Source organism: Macrobrachium nipponense, chromosome 15, assembly GCF_015104395.2.
Source record: "Macrobrachium nipponense isolate FS-2020 chromosome 15, ASM1510439v2, whole genome shotgun sequence".
Classification (NCBI taxonomy): Eukaryota; Metazoa; Arthropoda; class Malacostraca; order Decapoda; family Palaemonidae; genus Macrobrachium; species Macrobrachium nipponense.
The window spans coordinates 54,035,135-54,057,012 of NC_087208.1; the positions used below are offsets into that span (position 1 = coordinate 54,035,135).

Here is a 21,878-nt window from a genome sequence, read left to right on the forward strand (position 1 = left end):
TTTGGCAAAATGTAAAGCAAAAATGGGAATGTTGTTACGGCACTTCAAAACAGGAAAAGCTGAACACATGATTATGCTTTATAAAACATATGTTCGTAGTCCACTTGAATATTGCAATATGATATGGTACCCACTATCAAAAGGATATTGCACAAATAGAGAGTGTACAAAGGTCCTTTACAGCTAGAATAGAAGAAGTTAAGGACCTTGACTACTGGGAAAGACTACAATCCTTAAAATTATATAGTCTAGAAAGGAGAAGAGAGCGCTACATGCAATTCAGGCATGGAAACAGATAGAAGGAATAACAGAAATATCATGGAATAACATATCAGAAAGAGCAAGCAGAGGTAGATTAATAGTGCCCAAAACAATACCAGGAAAAATAAGGAAAGCACACAGGACATTAATCCACTACGCACCAGCATCGATAATGCAGCGTCTATTCAATGCGTTGCCAGCTCATCTGAGGAATATATCAGGAGTGAGCGTAGATGTGTTTAAGAATAAGCTCGACAAATATCTAAACTGCATCCCAGACCATCCAAGATTGGAAGATGCAAAATATACCGGAAGATGTACTAGCAACTCTCTGGTAGACATTAGAGGTGCCTCACACTGAGGGACCTGGGGCAACCCGAACGAACTGTAAGGTCTGTAAGGTAAGGTCTCTCTCTCTCTCTCTCTCTCTCTCTCTCTCTCTCTCTCTCTCTCTCTCTCTCTCTCTCTCTCTCTCTCTCTTTGCCACATGAGATAGTATGTCTTAGTGGTAACTCTCGCCCTCTGTTTGGGCTGGAAATGTATGTGTAAGTGTATCTTTAAGGACATTACTACATTTTATAGTAAAATAATAATATACAGTACTAGTTTACAAATATTATTAAGTTTAATGAGATTAAACAGTAACAATAACATAATAACATTCTCTCTCTCTCTCTCTCTCTTACTTACGTATGTTTATTTGTTTTGTAGAATAAATAAGTGATTTACCTTATAACTAATTTTCAAATATTAATAAGATTTATTAAAAATAGCGATTCCCAGTCTTTTTATCCACGTGGGTGGGTGAGTGAATGAAAGTTTGATATACGTATTGGCGAGTATTGGCAGAGCGGAAGGAGTCAGGAGTTGAGTTTAGGAGTTATTTCTCTCTCTCTCTCTCTCTCTCTCTCTCTCTCTCTCTCTCTCTCTCTCTCTCTCTCTCTCTCAGAAATAATTCATAATTTCACTCTTGATGGTCAGATATATGATGTTGCCATTCACTGGTCTCTCTCTCTCTCTCTCTCTGTTATTGGCTGTAGGTATATATAGTAATGTAAAAGTTTAAGATGATTTTGAAATGATATTAATAATATAACCTCAAAGATTAATACAGTAATAGATTAGTAATTTTAGGTATATTTGAAGTGGGATGTTATTAAAGGTATACATTTGGTATCTGAACTGTCAAGATAGCAAGTTATAAGCATTTTTAGTGGTGGTTCTAACTATTCGCGGGTTTTAATTATTCACGGGGGTGTCTGGTACACATCCCCCGCAAATATGGGGGAACACTGTATATATATATATATATAAAGGCAAAGGCATTACCCTTGCATATTTAAGTATTGAAAATAAAAACTAAAAATTTCTTTCTCATATTTTCATTCAGTATTTACTCGGCTATATTTTAAAACAAATATTACTATACTAATGTACAAATCATCATCTACATAATCCTTGATCAGCAAGTATGGTAGCTATAAGTGCTTAAGCTTTTCATTGTGGAGATTACAGAGGAAAGCACACTTTTCACTATGGAACAAAGCACTGGCCAAGAATACAATCTTAGCAATAGGGGGAGTGAGTGACTGGGGGAATTTAAGAAAGATTTTGCCATGTACTTCACTGAATAGCAATAGATTATATCTGCCATACAAGAAATCTCAACTTTAATGTATAACGTCAAAATTGGTAGCATAGCAAAAAATATTCATGCTGACTAGTACTGAAGTCTATTAAGTTGAGGTGTTACTGTAAAACAGGAGGAAATACACGATCAAAAGAGCCTCTTACCGGACAGTCGCCACAGTATTTCCCACTGTAGCCTGGGTTACAGATGCACTTGTTACACTTACACTCCCCTTGGTCAGAGCATATTTCTTTTGACCCTAAAATGGAATATAAAACTTAAAAAGAGGTCATTCAGTGCTGAAATTTGAGAGTAAAAAGGTTTCAAAGTTGCAACAGGAGGTAAACCTTGCAGTTACACTATGAAAAAATTGTTAGGAGAGGGTGGAAAATAAGATGCAAGAAAGAGAATGAAAAGAGGAACAGTAAAAGGAATGAAAGGGATTGCAGCTATGGGCCAAAGGGTTGCTCTAATGAACCTAAGTAATGCCTACAGTGCTTCATTTAACCCTGAAAAACTTATAGGTATTTTCTAAACATATGTCACTTGTTGAAAGCAAAAAGAAATGCATGTATGTCTTGCAAATACGTACTAAAAACATGAAAATTAATGGCACAAAATTCTATGAAAAAGATCCACAAAGTTGGCTACAATATGAATTAATACTCATGTGTCTGTCACTGCAGACACTAAGAAATAAAGTAATAAGAGATAGAAATAATGCTTCTTGTGAGGTTCCCTACGACTAGAAACCATCCATCTGGGAGATATAATTTCTGTGTAATAAATCTGGACTGCTGAGACAGAATTTTAAAAGAAAAGATCACATCAACACTGCAATAGAGTAACTTCCATGTTTTAATGATTTTGTAAGTTTTGTGTGCTCTTAATTTTTAAAATACAATTTAATTTAATTTCTGGGCTCAGCTCGTGTCGCTTGCGCGAAATATCCTTTAATCTATTATTTCTAGGGTAAATGTACTAACACATACCAGAGAATAAATAAAATAAAGAAAAAAGGTCAGTATGACTGACTCGCTCACCCTCTAGGAGGGTGTCGGTATGAACACTAGGCGAGTGAGACCACTACCACGAGCAAATGCCAATAGAAATCTCCCACTACAAAACCCTCCAGAGGGGAGCCGTCCCACAGAGGGAGCAGCTCGTACTACTACTACACCATCCCATGCTTGCGACTGCTGCGCCTCAAGTGGCCATCCTTTAAAAGTTAGCGCCAGAAGCCACACGTGCTAATTTTCTCTCTGTGTTTTTTGTGCCCTTTCGTGGATTTTTACTATAATGGAGCGTGCAGCTATCGCAGCAGCTAAGTTAAGTACTCAGTATTTACGTTTAGCGAGTTTTTTCCGTCCCCGAGACGGTATTTGCCGTTTTTTAGGTATAGATACGTTCTCGGGGGCTGGAAGCATGGCAGCATGGTCCTGCCGCATGTTGGGTTCGTTCTTGGTCTCCCATACCTAGAACATCCCTTATTATTTTACGCTCTATTTTGATTATCCGCGTTATTACGTCTACTCAAGTTGTTATACTATATGTATTTCACCTTATGTAGGCTTTTTCTATCCGAACCCTAGTCCAGGTTCTTTGTATCGGCCCCTGACTAGCTTTGAGTGGTAGACTTGCCTTCGGGCTAGTCGCACACTCCTGGATTTTTTCTCCTGCTATTTTACCTTCTTTCTTTCATTTTTATTATATATTATATTTTTATGTTTTGTTCTTGTTAGGTTAGTTGGCGTCTGGCTTAGCCTAGGTCCTGGCTCGTAGAGCCTAGTCTACCGTTGATCAGTTCGGTCGCTTCCTCATAGCTTCTCTCCTGATCAGTTGGTTTTCGCCCTATGGCCTATATGCTACCGCTTTTCAGTTCTGGTTGCTTCCCGATAGCTTCTCTCTGATCAGTTGGTTGGCCTAGGCTTGGTTACCGTATCTTAGTTTACCGCCTCGTGGTCACTACGTGATCACGAGTCAGCCAGGCGCCTGCCAGTCCCCCCCTTCCCCCTTCCCCCTCCCGCTCTCCCATAGAGTCCGGGCGGGGATGGGTCGGTCTGTCCTTGCTCGCCCAGCATGCCCGAGCCTGCCTCCCCCTTCCCCTCCACCGGAGGGGCCGTGGGAGTCCGACAGTCCCTGACTGGTTCCGACCTCTCCGCTTCTCGGCTCGGCCGGGTGGTACGTTGTGGGGGGCTCTGGCCTTCCCTCCCTCCGTTACTTCCTTGTCGCTCCGGGTTAGCGCGAGTCTGTATGTCATCTCGCCCTTCCCTCCTTACTAGAGCTCCTCCCTATCGGAGTCCTGGTATCCAGCGGAAGGGTATAGTCCACCATAGTTGGACCGGAGCATACAAGAGGTCTTCACTAACCGTACCGTATTGCTGAGTTACTACACTCCGCTTCACTGGACCTAGTCCGGTTACTGCATGTAGGTTTAAGTTATCTTTAAGTTTATCTTAAGTTTCTAAACCATCCCACCCCTCCCTTAGTATTTACCGGATCTCTCCGGGATTATAGCCTATTCAGGCAATGCAGGGAGGGGTTATGCCCAAATTTTTTCCAAGCTCCGCCACGTAACGGAGTTCTTTTGTCCTTAGTCTGTAAGTGTTTTACCCCTTTAAGATACTCAGTGTCTTCCCACTTACAGGCCACCAACTGTGAGCATCCGGGATGTTCCGCTACACTTCAGGACCCCTGTGGACACGAAGTTTGCCGGTCCATGCTCCATGCGCGCTCCGCCACGGGTGGGGACATCCAGGTCTGGTACCATGAGACGTGTACCATATGTTACGATCTGGTGAGCCAGCTTTTGGAAGGCGTAGTATTCCATCTCCGCATGCCGCTCCGCTTCTTTTTACTTCTTAAGTTTTCATCATTACTTTAACTTAAGGCATCTAGTTTAAGTTATATCCTAAGTTTTAGTTTTAAGTGGTTCTTAAAATCTAAAATATCCTCTCTTACAGGCTCCGGCAGTAAGAGATACGGCATTGGCTACCCTGCGGGCCTGGGTCAGGAGTTTTGGCAAGAACGCCGCCAAGGGTCAGCCCTACATACTGGAGAAGCGTTTTAGCTTTGTTTAATCTTCCCCGGAGGCAAGGCGACTGGCTACGTCGACCCGGTAGAGGCGGACCCCTCTATTGCCTTTATCCAACAACAGCTGGCGGCCTCCTTGACTGAACAAGACCAGGATATCTCCCACGGATGTCGCAACCCTGGATATAAATGTTGAACCTATGGTAGGTATGACGACCTGTTGGTCGAGGTAAGTAATGCGTACCCAAGGGTCCCCCTTGGGAGTGACTGTTTCTTCTACCCCTGCAACTTCACCATCCTTCCCAGGCTTTACCGGTGATGAGTTATACTCCTCCAGAGGCTTCGGTTAGGCCTAAGATCAAGTCTAAGCATATGACCTTGACTAAGACGTCATCGTCCTCGAAGAAGACGTCCTCGTCTTCTTCTTCGCGTAAGTCTCCGGCTCGTAATCCCGGCCCAGACAGGTCTCAAAGGGTCTAGCTCCGGCTCAAAGTCCTCAAAGAGTAAGCCTAAGGAGAAATCCCCGCACCCCGGCAGTATCACCAGTTCCACTACCTTTGGTGCCTATTCAGAGTCTCCCCCTCCACCTCCGCAGCAGCTCCGGCTCTGGACACCAATGCTGGCCTGTTGCAACAGGTGGGCGACTTGGTAGGCTCCCTTAAGACGAGATGGAACATATGATATCTCGCCTGTCGGATAGGATAACTTCTCAGGATACTATTATAGCCGGCCTAAGAGAAGCCCCTCTGCCTCTCCCTCAACCTCTAACACTAGTGGATCTCAGCTTCCCCCGTATGACTCGCTGGCCCGCTTTCTCCATGAACAATCCTTGGAGAGTAGCGTCATATGCTCCCTTCCAAGATGGTCTCATCTCCATACCGGAGTTTGGAACTCGAAGAATAGAGGACTTCGAGTTCTACCCGGAAGGCCTACAGCCTCCCTTCATAGGCTACGCTAGGCTCACGCCTTCGGCTATGGTTAGAGATGACAGGGTACCAAAGGAGACAGTCCTCTATTCTCGGGACCAGGCCCCAACGAGAATGGCTTAGATGTCTAGACGACATGGACTGTTCGAATACCAAGATCCAACCATTCAAAAGTCCCTTTACCATTTTCACGATGGACGAAGGTACCCCCGCTCCCTTTCCTTACCAAGATAGCGAGTCGACCATCTCAGCAGCTCAGAAAGGGGAACCCATGCCTCAGCTGAAAGAAGCAGACCCCACTTCTCCGTTGCTCCCGTCAATTGGAGATTATGGGAGGACTTGCCTAACACTTTCACAGCTGGCAAACTCAAACCTGACTGTGCTATGGAGGCAGTTTTGGTGAAAAGCTGCCCAGGCTCCCTGATAGTCTTATTCAAGCGAGTTTGACTCGTAAAACACGACTAGCCAGGTCAATCAACCTGATGGCTATGTCTGAGGTAGCAACCATGGCTTATGGTTTCAGAACCAATTTTTAAGCTTATGACCAAAGCCCTGACTCAAACGTGCAGTCAGACATGTTCGAGTTTGCCACTGCTAGAACAAATTGCAGAAAGCATGTATTGCTAGAGGCAACCATTCGGCATGAACCGAATAGGTTACTTTCTTCTAACATCTGGGGCGCAGATCTCTTCCCAGAGGCTATGGTAAAGGAAGTACAAGCAGAGGCTACGAGGTTGAACCAAAGCCTTAAGGACCGTTGGGTCTTACGCTAGGAGGAAGGCAAGACTTGACACCAAAAAGTAAGGGACAAAGGAAGCCTAGACGTTTCCAACCCTACCAAAAGAAGCAGCCGCGCTTCCCTCAACAAGTTCCTACAGTGCCGTTAGTGCAGACAGCTCAGCCCTCCACGTCTAAAGGTCAATCACAGCCTATTTATGTGATATCCCCCCCCCTCAGCCTCAACCCTCCACCTCATACGCCATCTCTCAGCTTACATCCAGCCTTCGAGAGTCAAGCTTCTCAGAAGTATGACCGCTCGAACAAGGGAGGCAGAGGTAAGCGGTCCTTTCGTGGGAGAGGATCGGGAGGCCCCCTTCAATAGGGGAAAGCACTTCAGAGGAGGTCGAGGGGGTTACCAGAACCAATGAGGAACTTCAGGTAGGAGGGGAGGCTGTTTCACTTTCGCCACCGGTGGAATCTTCAGCCAGTGGGCTCAGAGCATAGTGTCAAAAGGGCTGGGTTGGAGCTGGTTGACGAACCCACCTCCAGCCAGACCTTTCCGTCAACTTCCTTCCAAGGAATTGACAGAGTACGCAGAGGACCTCCTTCAGAAAGGAGCTATAGTCAAAGTCAAGAGATTAAAATTTCAAGGTCGCTTTGTTCAGCGTCCCAAAGAAAGGCTCAAACAAAAGAAGGGTAATCTTAGACTTGTCCGCTTAAACTTAGCCATCCGCTGCGACAAGTTCAAGATGCTCACGATCTCACAGGTGCGGACCTTACTCCCCGTGGGGCCGTCACCCACCTCTATCGATCTTACAGACGCCTACTATCATATCCCTATTGCAAGACACTTCCGTCCGTATCTGGGATTCAAGATAGGAGACCAGACGTTCTCCTTCAAGGTAGTCCCGTTCGGGCTCAACGTGGCACCCAGGGTATTCACGAAGCTAGCGGAAGTAGTAAGTGCAACAGCTCAGAGCTCAGGGATTATGGTAGTAGCGTATCTCGACGATTGGTTGATCTGGGCCCCATCAGTCGAAGAATGCAACAAGGCCACACTGAAAGTGATCCAATTCCTAGAATATCTAGGATTCAAGATAAACAGATCCAAGTCCAGACTCACCCCAGAGTCAAACTTTCAGTGGCTAGGCATTCAATGGAATCTATCCTCACACACTCTGTCGATTCCATCCACCAAAAGGAAAGAAATAGCGAAGTCAGTCAAGCAATTTCTAAGTCACAAACTAGCATCGAGGAGAGCTCAGGAAAGAATCCTCGGCTCTCTCCAGTTTGCTTCAGTAACGAACATCTTAATGAAAGCCAAACTGAAAGATCTAACCAGGATCTGGCGCTCTCGAGCAATGTCAGGTCCAGGGACAAGCTATCCTCAGTACCTCTGATTCTAAAGAACCGGCTTCGGCTTGGCGTGGGGCAAAAGTCAAGAATCTGTCAGTGTCAGTCCCTCTTCAGTTTCCCTCCACCAGGATTACCATCCACACAGACGCGTCCTTAAGCGGCTGGGGAGGGTACTCCCAGGTCAAAAAGGTGCAAGGAATTTGGTCACCCCAGTTCCGTCAGTTCCATATAAACGTACTGGAGGCAATGGCAGTCTTCTTGACTCTGAAAAGATTACGCCACCAAGGTACTCCCACATAAAGCTAGTCTTGGACAGCGCAGTGGTAGTACATTGCATAAACAGAGGAGGCTCCAAGTCACGTTCATCTAAATCACGTCATGATAGCCATCTTCTCCCTGGCAGACAAATTCAGTTGGCATCTTTCCTCCACCCACTAGCTGGAGTAAGAAACGTCATAGCAGACGCCCTATCCCGATCAGTACCCTAGAGTCGGAATGGCTCTAGACGAGAGTTCGTTCCGTTAATGGATCCTTCAAAGAGTCCCAGGGCTACAGGTGGATCTCTTCGCATCACAAGCGAACCACAAACTACCGTGTTATGTAAGCCCCCAACCTGGACCCTCTGGCTTACGCCACGGACGCCCTGGCTCTGGACTGGAACAACTGGAGAAGATTTACGTCTTCCCTCCAGTTGAATCTCCTTATGAAGGTCTTAGACAAACTCAGGACATTCAGGGTCAAGTGGCTCTAGTAGCCCCAGACTGGCCGAAGAGCAATTGGTACCTCCCTGATCCTGGAACTGGGTCTTCGTCCCCTTCGGATCCCCACCCCAGTCCCAAGCTCTCCCAGTCAGTACACGAAGACTGTGTTTCGCTTCCTCAGGGATTCTCAAAACCCTAACTTTATGGATTTCATGAAGTTTGCGGCAAAAAGAGATGCGAATATTGACCCTCAGAATATTCTTTTCCTGGAATCCGATAAAAGGGATTCAACTTTGAGGCAGTATGATGCTGCCGTCAAAAAGTTAGCATCTTCCTGAGAGAGTCAGATATCAGAATCATGACAGTTAATTCTGCTATATCCTTTTTCAGATCTTTATTTGAAAAGGGTTAGCAGCTAGCACGATTACGACAAACAAGTCAGCATTGAAAAGATATTTCAATTTGGATTTAACATAGACTTGACAGATACCTATTTCTCGTCTATTCCTAAAGCATGTGCTAGACTTAGGCCCTCTGTCAGGCCTACGTCAGTTTCATGGTTCTTAAACGATGTTCTAAACTGGCTTCCGAAACCGATAATGACACATGCTCGTTTATGATGCTCCTAAGAAAAACTGTTTTTATTAGCCTAGCTTCAGGAGCAAGAATTTCAGAACTGTCGGCTTTATCCAGAGATCCGGATCATATTCAATTCCTTCCCACGGGGGAAGTGCTACTTTCTCCGGAACGTAGCTTTTAGCAAAGAATGAAGATCCTTTGATGAGGTGGGAACCTTGGAAGGTACTACCCCTTCCACAAGATGTTTCCCTTTGTCCGGTTTCAACCTTACGAGCCTTTCTATCCAGGACCTCCTCTTCCTCATCGGGGCCCCTCTTTAGGAGGGAAAAAGGTGGTACTTTATCCACTAAAGGCATCAGGCAACAAATCCTGTACTTTATCAAACAAGCCAATCCTGACTCCTTTCCAAAGGCACATGATGTCAGGGCAGTAGCCACCTCAATTAATTACTTCCAACATATGAATTTTGCTGATTTAAAGAAGTATACGGATGGAAATCGCCGACAGTGTTCAAACATCACTACCTTAAGTCCTTGGAAGCTCTGAAATTCCCAGCAGTAGCAGCGGGTAACCATAGTTTCCCCTGACTCTAGCTAGATTATAGTAGAAGATTCAGTCCTCCTTTCTACCTGCCTCACCCAACAGTTTCGTCTATTCCTGCCTTGTTCATTTAACATTTACCTTGTGTCTTAGCTGCTTTATGATTGTATAGTGCCCCTTTTGTCTGGTTAGGGACACTCACATCTGATTACCATACTGATCTCATAGATGTTATCCCCTTATTTTTATGCTAGGGGATACATCATAATGCAATGGTTACTGTTTTGTATATTAAGTCATATACATTCCTAAGATATTTTATTTTATCATTGATCAATATTTATGTAAATTTATACTAATTGCTATTTCTATTTTTGATACATGTTGTTTACACAGATTTTATTGTGATAGGTAATCATTGTACCTATTTGTATATATGTAAATTACCTTATATTATTAACTATTAGATTTAAGGGTAATTTAAGCATAATTCTGATTTTGTTTTACTGTGTACTTGTATCTTTTTAGCATTATTCATTCTTTTATTTTGTTTTATTATATTTTATTACTTTGTTTACAATCTTGTGCTGTTTTCTCTGTACGATTTCGCGCGCAAGCGACACGAGCTAGCCCAGAAAAAGGATTTTGACGTAAGGAAAAATCTATTTCTGGGCGATTGGCTCGTGTCGCCAGCGAAATACCCCCCCTACCCATCCCTTCGCTCAAGATTGTCTGCTAACTTCAGGATGGCCACTTGAGGCGCAGCAGTCGCAAGCATGGGATGGTGTAGTAGTAGTACGAGCTGCTCCCTCTGTGGGACGGCTCCCCTCTTGGAGGGTTTTGTAGTGGGAGATTTCTATTGCATTTGGCTCGTGGTAGTGGTCTCACTCGCCTAGTGTTCATACCGACACCTCCTAGAGGTGAGCGAGTCAGTCATACTGACCTTTTTCTTTATTTTATTTATTCTCTGGTATGTGTTAGTACATTTACCCTAGAAATAATAGATTAAAGGATATTTTCGCTGGCGACACGAGCCAATCGCCCAGAATAGATTTTTCCTTACGTCAAAATCCTTTTTACTTATCTAGATTTAAATTACTGTAATATTTTTAAAACAAAAACTGTACTGCTAGGATCATCAGACAGATATACAAACCTGGTTCTATACAACCATCTTCACTATCTTCACAGCCACAGTTATATCCTGTCCATCCTTCAGAACAATTGCATTTGTTGCATACGCACTCTCCGTGACCTGAACATAACTTCCCTGATGTTGTTGGGCACTGGTAATTAGTGCACTCACAGTACGTCCCACTGATTTTCTGGAAAATAAAAATAAAAGGTATACATATGAAAGCCTGCCAAATTTCTATCGAGAATTATACAGTTCCAGTACATTTTGAACATCAAAACTTCATAAGATTCGTGATTGGGATATAGCTGACATTAAGTGGCCTGATTACTTCCATCATCTATATGTGGAGTTAAAAAATTAGACATATTAACCAATCAACAAGTGAGAATAGGAAGGGGCGAGATGTTAACCGCAATGTATACATCGATGGTCAGGCTGGATGGCAACACATAAAGGCAAGAGATTGGCCAATTGACAGAGAGGATGAGGGATTCCTCTCATCACAATGAGCCTCTTGGGGTATCAAATGGTTCTGAAGATATTTTAGATGGTATAATAGATAATTTCTCACATTGACTGAGGGTTTACCCTACTAGATAGAAAGGGCTTCTAGGTTACAGAGGGTCCATTGTTCCTGCTTATAATCCAAGATTTCTGTGCATGCTACTAGTAGCTTCCTACGAAGACAAAGACTATGTCTCAGATGGTAGTGCTTCTGAGTTTCAGGTATCCAACCATGTCAGTAAACATATACCAGTCAAATTGAAGAGGTTGACCTCATCATGGACTCACTAACAAGTTTAGCCTGCCACCTTCAAGATGTTGTCATTGACAGGCACTGCTGCAGTAAACTTGGCTTCTATCTTTTAAGAGAACCATGGATGTCTCTTCACCCCTGAGGCTCTTAATCAAGGGAGGAAAATCATCAATTGATGTAAAGTACAAGGAATAATTTGTTTTACCCACTTTAAAACATCTTCATAACTATCAGACACCACCAGAAGATCACTGCAATGACAGTCCCATACTGTCACTACATATTGATCAATGCCTCACTTGTGTGTGTCATCAACCAGCCTTACCATCAGTGTATCCATTAAGCTTTACATGTCCATTATCCAGACATCAGCTACACAATAAAACCATACTACAACATATGCTGTCGAAAGCTTTCAATCATTTACTAATTGGTAACATTTTCCTGTTCTTCAGTAGAGGTGGCAGTAGTGTACATTATCAGCCATTTCTTACATATCAAGATCTTTAATTTAAAAAAAAAAATGAAATGCAAAGGTATTAAAGATAGAGGCTGATCTATCAACAGTATCTATTATATCACATAATAAATATGCATTGTTACAAGTGCCTCATACAATTTCATTTGCAAACCATGAAACATGTGGTCAGGGAGTTTTGGCAGACCATGTTTGCATACGATAGCCAACGTTAGGCTTGAGTTTTGGGGTAGCCGAGGCTGTGCTAGCCTGTTCTCTATATCCCAGATCCACACTAGATGAATGTACTGTACTGTATTCCCTTGGACCTATCTTTGTGGTTAAATGAGGAGTCACTGCATTAAAAAAAAGTGATAGGTAATTATTTTGGTTGATTTATAAAAAATTTTATCTGGTAAGAGATCCTAGTCTCAAAAACATTTTTTATTTGCCCCCAATCACTAAATTTTTTGCCTTTCTTAATTTTTGCTTTCCAGAGTGAGAATTGAATCACGCCATTTATTGTACAAGGGAAAGCTCAGAGACATAAACTACAGTTACAAAAGAATCATGGACATTACCTTTTCTGGAGAATCTCCCTTGTCACACTGACATACTCCACAGACACAGGTACCCCTGTTGCTGCAAATCAGTGACATATCTGGCCCCATGCAAGTCTCTTCAGAAGTGCCATTTCTTCCATCAGCGAAGTCTTCACACAAACAATCAACGCCCTTGTACCCTTCGTCACAGTCGCAAATTCCACACTTGTATGTGCCATGGTAAGAACACTGTTTTGCTTTCTCAATGTAACCCTGGAAATAATGTTTAGAATTTATTACTGTTGAAAAAAAATACTTGCCACATACCATATGACTTACTGACTATTTATGTATGAAAATTAAGTGAAAGATAAAAGTTGGCATCAAGTATAAAATGAAAATTCTCACCTTAGCTTCTAAAGTTATTCAGAAAAAATTGACGTACCTAGATAAGGGAGAGGCAAGAAGGGAACTAGGAGGAAGGTTCAGAAAATAAGGAAATAAAGACCTAGACCACATGGGAATTCAGACAAAAAGTGTGCAGGAGAAAGGATCATAGAGACTTTAATGTAACCCTTGAGAGGGAACAATAAAAAAAACATAAAAAGGTCATTATGTCAATGATGTTAATGTTGCAAGTAACTGGCTTGCTGCAAAAATCGTAGCTAATAAGGTTGAGATCTTTTTAACTGAAGATTTAATGGCAGCATTATTATACCTTAGGGTGCTTTAAAAGGGATGTAGTGTTAACTGCACTGACAAATACAGGCAGGTTAGATGAGTTTCATGCTGGTGGTCAGTGGCAGAGGTTTATCACTTGAAACAAAACACTCCCTTGGTCACAAATAGTGTTCTTTGATACCAATGTTCTCAAGAAAAGACCAATAGTCAGGCTTATGTTGATAGCTGGTATTTGTCTATACAAGAGTTACATGGTTATGTTTCTTGACTAGAACAACTGAAAATTGTTATTTTACATATAATTGTATCATATGTAAAGAAGAATTAGCTTCCAGGTAGATTAACTCCTGCTCATTTTTTTCTGAGTAGCTTGAGTGACATCTCAAGTACACTAAAAACATATTTTCTTCTCTATAGCCTGATTACATTGAAATTACATTTTCTATAATTAATTTTCAGTACTTTACTTTCTATAAACTTCAAGCATTTAAAGACTAATCCTCTACAGTCATAATATTTTTCTTCAAATAAATGATCAATAAATACACTACGGCCTTAATGGCATCCTTACCTTGTCACCAGGTTCACTACACTTACATCTGCAGGCCATTGTCAAGTCAACATCAACCGTTTCCTGTCGTCCACCTAAGTGAATCTTGATTGTTTGCTGGAAATCTTCCTCTTTTTCTGGGCACTCTTCGAGCTAGAACGAATTCAAATTTTATATTGTTAGTGAAGGCTTTGAACCGAACAACATAAAAGAGTGCTTCAAACTTATGAAAGCATTCCCACCAACTGGGATACAGTAACTGGATTAACATAATCTACGTTATCTTCTTGAGAATTCAAAGAAAATCCTTGACATAAATATGAAGCACATAAGCAAGGAAATAATGACATACAGTGAACCCCCTGTATTTGCTTTCCCAAGATTCGCAGACTCATGAATTTGCTGATTTCTCTATGGACTGTATCGACCCATTATTTGCGGTAAATTCACGCATTCGCAGTATTTTTCTGTGAGAAATATCCACAAATTACTGTATGTATTTTCATATAAATTTCATGATTAAAAGCACCTTCTGTGATAAAACTTAAAAATACCACATATAAATTTTTTTAGTGGGGTTTTCTTGAGTTTGAACTAACAAAATAGGCAGTTCTTAGCATTTACATAGGGGTTCTAGGTATTCTCTGACTCTAGCTATTTGTGGGGGTTCCGGAACGCCTCTCCTGCGAAAACAAGGGTCAAGTGTGTAGGCAGTCCCCGGGTTATGACGGATGTTCTGTTCTTGAGATGCATTGTAACCCGAAAATCATCGTAAGTTGGAACATCACCAAAAATCCTAAGAAAACCTTACTTTTAATGCTTTAGGTGCATTCAATACTATGTAAACTGCATTCTTATTGCATTTTGCATCATAAAAACCTTCAAATATTGATTATTTTGCATTTTTGGTGTCATATTTCTTCTGCCAGATGAGCGTTGTAGGCGTCGTAACCCTGGAAATAATTTCTGATTAATATAATTGAAAAGAGCCTTAACCTCGGAACGTTGTAAGCCGAACCTGTCGTAACCCGGGGACTGCCTGTAATCCCTTTTCAGTGTCAGTGACCATGAAAGTAGTATAGGACACTATGGCTTTGATCATTAACAGAGGCCCTCCATTTAAATACTGATTTGCTTTTATTCCTGACAAATTTAAAAATGAAAATTTAATGATAATGAAAAATTAATTTGAACATATTAGTACACTCAAGTTCACAGTCTGCTGATAACATACAAAAAATTACAGCTGTCATCATAAGTCCATCAGAGATATAATACTAGTAGTTGCTTAGGATGAAATATCCATTCATTAATAAATTACAGTTGAAATGTAAATCATGAAATTGAATTCAGTACATGCAAAGAAACTTTTCAGATATAAGACAGCATAAAAGTAAAACAGCTCATGAGATGCATGGATAGATTTTAATTTCTTGCTATAGGACAAACAATAACTTTCAAAAGCACACAAGAAGAGTCTTTACTTTTAACTGACAAAAATAAAACTATGGCTCGGTGTTTTACCTTAAACTCTAAGATGAATTCTATCTCATTGCCAGGGACAAGACCCTTGCAACTTGACCTCTGCATCAGGGCCTCACCATTACATTTTGAAAAATATTTTATTTTTACAGGACCCTTCACATTTGCTTCCAGTTTAACAGTGCTTATGATATCCTGCAAGAACATACAGCCAGAATTACATTACATATATCATGTTTCAGATTTAGGTGTACAAAGTATGGTTGACACTATTATTAGAACAGAAACAAATTAGAGAATTACATAAACCTAAAATGTTGATGGTAAAGTTGCTGAAAATAAATTATTGCAAACTTCAGTTAGTATACATAAAACTATATACCTACTAAGGTCCTTTGATTAAAAATATTTATCATGTGTACAGTACATGTTAAATATTTCTTTTTGATTACAATTAAGGGGAATATCCTCATGCAAGCTGCAGTTCTGCATGCATATACTGCTGCAGATTTGAAATATACCAAGTTCAGCTCTTCATACCATTTCATTACTAATATGTATGTACATGGTTATTAAACTAAAATACTAATCTGAAATATGTATACATGTACAGCACTATATTAGTCAACTGCATTCAAGCAACACTCAATGAATGCAAAACAAACAAAAGTACATCACCAACCTCAACTTTTCCCGTAACAAGACGCACTATATTAGAAGAATCCTGCTCTAAAATGCCAGAAGAGGCCCCAGAAATATGGTCTGCTAGTTTAACATAGAGAGGTTCCTGATCCTGAGTTATGGCAAAAATTAAACTAATGCCATTTTGATTTGCCATGTCATTTATCTGCAATAAAATGTTATCATGTTTATAAACATTTAATACAGGATATGTCTATCCGTACTGTTGTCATATTTTAGTAAGTAATATTAATGCTACACAGACCAGGTCCATGTTGGCCGAGTGCATTTCGTGCTCGGCTACCAATCCTGTGGTCCGAAGTTCGATTCTCGGCTCGGCCAACACGGAACCAGAGGAATTTATTTCTGATGATAGAAATTCATTTCTCGATACAATGTGGTTCGGATCCCACAATAAGCTGTAGGTCCTGTTGCTAGGTAACCAATTGGTTTCCTAGTCACGTAAAAATATCTAATCCTTCGGGCCAACCCTAGAGAGCTGTTAATCAGCTCAGTGGTCTGGTAAAACTAAGATATACTTAAGGCTGAACAGACCAAGAAGTCCCTAACCTATTTCAAGGTGATGAGCACCAAAACGTTTTCTGGGTAATTATGAAAGCAATCCCATAATGCTGGGAATTATAATGCAGTCTAATTTGTAAGACTTGTTTTAAAAGCTATAAAAACTTTTGATAATTTTAATGTACAGGCTATGAGGAACTCTTTTCAGTGAACATTAACAAATCCCACCTTTTGACAGACGCAAACTTCTGCAATGGTATACGTATCTCTAATTATTTTAATGGCTGGTTCTATTTTGCATAATTCTGCAGTGAAAACAGACGGATTATTAGACAAGGAAAATTGGTACATTTAGTTGAGTGTTATGGCTACAGAACCCATGCCTGACAAAGATTTAGATCCTGCATTATATATTACATATTGTGAATATTTATGTTGCAGATGATCTAGGGTACATATAGTTTTCAATAAATGTTTTAAGTGCATACAGGTTTATATCTTATGCACAGAAAAGTGGTGAATAATTGTTTATCAATATATCTCCAAGATAAACAATTTTTTTTTGTCGGTAAATCTCTTGCTTGTGTTTTTACTTCACTATGCATTACGCATTACTAAGTCCTGATGAAGATTTAAAAGGTGGTTCACCATTTTCAACCTGGAGGGAAGAGTCTGGGGAAGATTTACAAGCTCCAGTATGTATCTGAGTCCCCCACATTATGAGTTTGACCTAGACTTCTAGATCTGTATCTGAGACTGAACTGTATAGCTGACATCCATGGTCTATAATTAGGTATAAGAGTTACTTTGTACAGTGATTACTTTGTACAGTAATGTCATAGATGGTCTGTCAGTTTCCCAATTTGTGCCGGATAATTTCCACACCAAATTTAATGCATTTTTGTACTTGGCTGTTATAGTCATTTCACAATAGTACATTAATATGTGCTGGCACCCAACAAAAATTAATGATAGTACATATAAGTCCCGTCTCTTGCTGACCAAAGTGCATGACATGGCCAAGAAAGCTAAGGTTTGTCCATTGGCCTTTGTATTGAACTGTATCCCATGGTTTCACCTATAAAAGTATCTCTTTATTTTAGGGGCTAATCGTCCAAAATCCAAGTGATTCAGCATATGTGGAGACTACCCAGGAAAACTAAAACTATTTAAATTTTCTGTATCTTATGCAAGACATGCAGTTTACACACCTACTCACCTGTAATTAAAAGATAAATGTTTATGACTAAATGAACAACAATGGAACCCTTAAATCAGTGTCTCATTGCATATTTATGATCTCCTTTTTCAGCTAATAACAGATAAAGTGGTTTACAGCTTGCTCAGTCAAACTAGGGCTTACAAAAAGCTGGTGTTCATAAGTACAATTTTGAGTACTGCAAAACACTGCCAACAAGAGGAGAGTATAGTGATAGTCATGATAGAGATATTGGGAATCATTATTATAAACATGGATACACTAGGGACTGCTAAAATTCTTCCTTATGTATATGGTAAAAAATAAAACTCTTATTGTTTCCAAAAGAGTTGATAATTATAAAATAAATCTGGAAATTTGCAAAATAATGACCTACCTGCGAAACAGAAGGATAATCCAAATCCCTTGAGCGAGTGTAGGTACCATTATTATCAAGGTGGCAGGTCATGTCATTAGGTGTTAAAATTCCAGCAAGCTTGAGAGAAAAATGAAGACACTGAAGTTAACAAAAAAAAAGTCTAGTACTATACTTAAGATACATTATTTCAGTTAAATAGGTACTAAACAACAGTTAAATATCTTTTATAAACTTTTAACTTTCATGTTTTCTTGCCAATTAAAGAATCATTTAAACATCTAAGAATTTACTGGAGATTATCAAGAGAGAGAAAACATTAAGTTCCAATAAACTAGTAATTTTGATCATGAATAATAACAAGATAACACAAATGATCTAGTTTGCCACCAGTGAGCATGTAGAATCGGAAGTGATTATGCCACCTGCCAGGGTTATACTTATTTTTTTTTTCTTTTTTTTTTTAAACAAAGGGAGCATTTGGGATTCACAGAGGATGCCTGAATAGGTTATGTAAAAGTAATGGGTGTGTAATGAAACACATACCAGTTACCCTGAATACAATTTGTTTAATAATGATCTCATTTCAACATCCTAGGTATTTTTTTATATATTTTTAACACAAGTAGAACACTTTTCCTTGCTTTTCAAACCAGTGTTCACAATGCATGCCACAGGGATAGACCTAAAAATGATTGTGATGCAGTAACTTAGGTTTGTATGACTGAATGATATGGAAACTTAGGACTGGACAATAATGAACATCATACTCTCACCCTTCCGTCTCCTGCATAATGAAAACCAGCATCAGTAGAGAGAACAATGACACGTGCTGACTGTTCCCTCCAGTCAATCTCTTTCTGACAGACCATTGCTTGCATCAGGGCATCAAAACCACCTTCGGGGAAGTCTTTGTTCGTAGCTATCGGTGCCTCCTTCACTTTGCTCTACATATATCAATTAGAAGAAAAAGCTAGATTATCAGATGCATCGTAAGGTATGTTTTGCAAAATTTATCCCAGTTACGAATAAATTCACCCGTTCGTTGTATTCCCTAATTACGTATGAACTGTGTTTTTATATCAATTTCATGATTAAATGCACTTTTTTTGATTAAACTATTAAAATATTCAGGGATAAGCATTGTCAGGGGGTTTTTCTTGTGTTTGAACTGACAAAATAGGCAGTTCTAAGCATTTTTACAGGGTTGTAAGTATTCACGGATTTTGGCTATTCATGGGAAGGTCTGGTACACATCCCCTGCGAATACGGGGTGTCCATTGTATGTATAACAAGACAGCAGAATTTCCAAAATACGCAAGCACCCATGACATCACAGTGTAACAAAGCGGAACTAGTACAGTAATAGTGCAGAGGAGGAAAGTGCAGAAAAAAAACACGAAGGCATGAGAAGTACTGACTAATAAAGTAAAATTCACTCACTTCAAATTCTGCAATGTTATGAGTTAGAGGTAAGGAATTTATGAATCCATACGGAGGACTGCAGGGAACACACAATTGCTCTATCCCAGGAGTTAGGGTTGGAGGGTTGCAGACTTCACAAGATGGCTGCTTCCTAAAAAAAATATTCAAGAAACTAACAATTTGAGAATGCCAAATGGAAAAGATTTTACTCTAAAATAAGTAAAAATGCCTAGTGAATCATTGCATCCTGTTCATGCATTACTGTCCCCAAACCTTGAGTCTTGGTGTGGAGGAGTTCTTGTTCCCCAATGTAAAAATGTTGGTAACAAGTATTTCATTTTATTTTTTATCACACAGTCTGTGTTGATATTAAATTTTTTTGTACCAAGTTAGTCTAGGTCTGCTATCCAAAATCAAATTGCAGTCAGCAATGCACACTGACTCACACCAATGGCCTTATTCATCAGACTGGGGATCCCCACTACTTCAGCTTTTAGGAACTCAGCCTTAGTTTTCTGATGCCAAATCAAGGTCACATAAAAAATTTGTAGTTCCTGTCAATGGTTGTGTTTCTAAGCTGATCATGTTTTTGCTAGTTTGATTAAATCAATTCTAACTTCTGTGCTCATTTAATTGCATTATCTGTTAAAGAGTCAAATGAGACTGGCAAGTTGTCATGCATAAAATTAAAATGAGGGCTATTAAAATTTGTTTGTTATGTAATAAGAAATATACAACTAATCGCATAATGTCATATTACCTTGGGGAGATAAATAAAAGTATGAAAACAAAATACATACTAATATACATATTACATAAATGTAGTCTATCTAAGAGTTAGGAAATGTTATTTTAGAATTTGCTCTGAATGCAGCTGACTGCAGTTTGTATCAAAGAGGTAATGCTATACTATAATTTCATAAAGTTTAACTGCATTTTGTGTTGTTGGATAAAAAAAAAGCTAATGCACATTTGCCAGTGTTGCAGAACCTTTGATACAAATCCCAGACATTCTTCTCTGGTTCATTCATTCATCATTTTGTACTGTTTAGATACATTTCTGATAAAGGTATCCTTACCCAAAAGGTGCTGTAGATACGTAGGGCAAGACCATTTTATCAACAAAAACGCCAAAACCTAAACGGAAATTGGTCGTAACATTTTTGATGCCCTCGGCAAGATCATTTCCTAATCCAGAGAGCATATCCTTATCATCACTCATTGACTTGGATCCATCCATCAAGTAATAGAGGTCCACAGGATAGTTCTGGACATGTCTGTATTTTATTGTTAAGTTGTAGGGCTCCCCTGTCAGAAGAAAAAGAGAAGTATAAAATAATTTTCTTTAGAATGAGAAATATACTACTGCATGTAGCATAGCTTAATTCATCAAAATCTTATCATGCCATCAACCACATGATTTCATAACATATAACTCCTCTTGATATATTACTATTGTCATTCTTCTCATTATTATTATTATTATTATTTATTTTTTTGTTTATCACAGTCGTCTATTTAACTGGTTGGTTTTTATAGTGTGGGGTTCAAGGTTGCATCCTGCCTTCTTAGAAGTCATCACTTTTTTTGCTGTGTGTGCGGTTTCCAGGAGCACACTCTTCTGCATGAGTCCTGGAGACATTTCAGCATCTAATTTTTCCAGGTTCCTTTTCAGGGATCTTGGGATCGTGCTTAGTGTTCCTATGATTATGGGTACAATTTCCACTGACATATCCCGTACCCTTCTTATTTCTATTTTCAGGTCTTGATACTTACAAATTTTCTCTTCCTTTCTGATCTACTCTGGTGTCCCATGGCATTGCAGCATCACTGAGTGGTACACTTTCTTCTTAATTTTGTCAATCTATGTCATGTCTGTTCTATTGGCACATATCACCCTATCTGTTCTGATACCATAGTCCCAGACGATCTTTGCTGATCATTTTTTATTACTCCCTCAGGTTGCCACTTAATTATTACTGCAAGGTAGCTGGTGTTTTTTGCACAGGCTCCAGTGGAGGACTTTTGCTACTGAATCATGCCTCTTTTTGCACTGGTTCTGTGCAAGTGCCAGACATTTTGCTTGCTATGTGGTTTATGGTCTCGTTTTTCATATTGCATTTCCTGCAAAATGAAAGATGTAATGTCAGACTATTACTATAAACAATGGTAGCTTATCTCAGGAACAAAGATGGTACAGGCCACCAGAATCTCCTGTGTAATGCCAGTTGATGGCAAACAGTCTGCTGTGGATATTCTGCTGTTTTATTAATACGTTTTGGTGAAGTGCAGTGTGTTACTTATTATTCATACTGTAGGTACA

The 21,878-nt window shown here is 40.0% G+C and overlaps 2 protein-coding genes across 4 annotated transcripts in view; one reads left to right on the forward strand and one right to left on the reverse strand.

Moving 5' to 3' along the window:
• Positions 1–12,730, forward strand: part of LOC135194941 (eukaryotic translation initiation factor 6-like) — a 42,169-nt gene extending 29,439 nt beyond the window's left edge. The window contains exon 6 of the mRNA XM_064221164.1: positions 12,596–12,730. The gene's annotated coding sequence lies outside the window, so the exon portion shown is untranslated. The remainder of the gene's footprint in view (positions 1–12,595) is intronic.
• Positions 1–21,878, reverse strand: part of LOC135194940 (integrin beta-PS-like) — a 58,573-nt gene that overhangs the window by 23,643 nt on the left and 13,052 nt on the right. For all 3 annotated transcript variants that reach the window (XM_064221161.1, XM_064221162.1, XM_064221160.1), the window contains exons 4-13: positions 20,635–20,863; positions 19,574–19,706; positions 18,907–19,077; positions 18,152–18,250; positions 16,036–16,200; positions 15,396–15,548; positions 13,893–14,024; positions 12,680–12,913; positions 10,903–11,071; positions 2,056–2,150 (exon numbers count right to left, since the gene is read on the reverse strand). In XM_064221161.1, the coding sequence (XP_064077231.1) occupies positions 2,056–2,150; positions 10,903–11,071; positions 12,680–12,913; positions 13,893–14,024; positions 15,396–15,548; positions 16,036–16,200; positions 18,152–18,250; positions 18,907–19,077; positions 19,574–19,706; positions 20,635–20,863 (1,580 nt within the window). The remainder of the gene's footprint in view (positions 1–2,055; positions 2,151–10,902; positions 11,072–12,679; positions 12,914–13,892; positions 14,025–15,395; positions 15,549–16,035; positions 16,201–18,151; positions 18,251–18,906; positions 19,078–19,573; positions 19,707–20,634; positions 20,864–21,878) is intronic.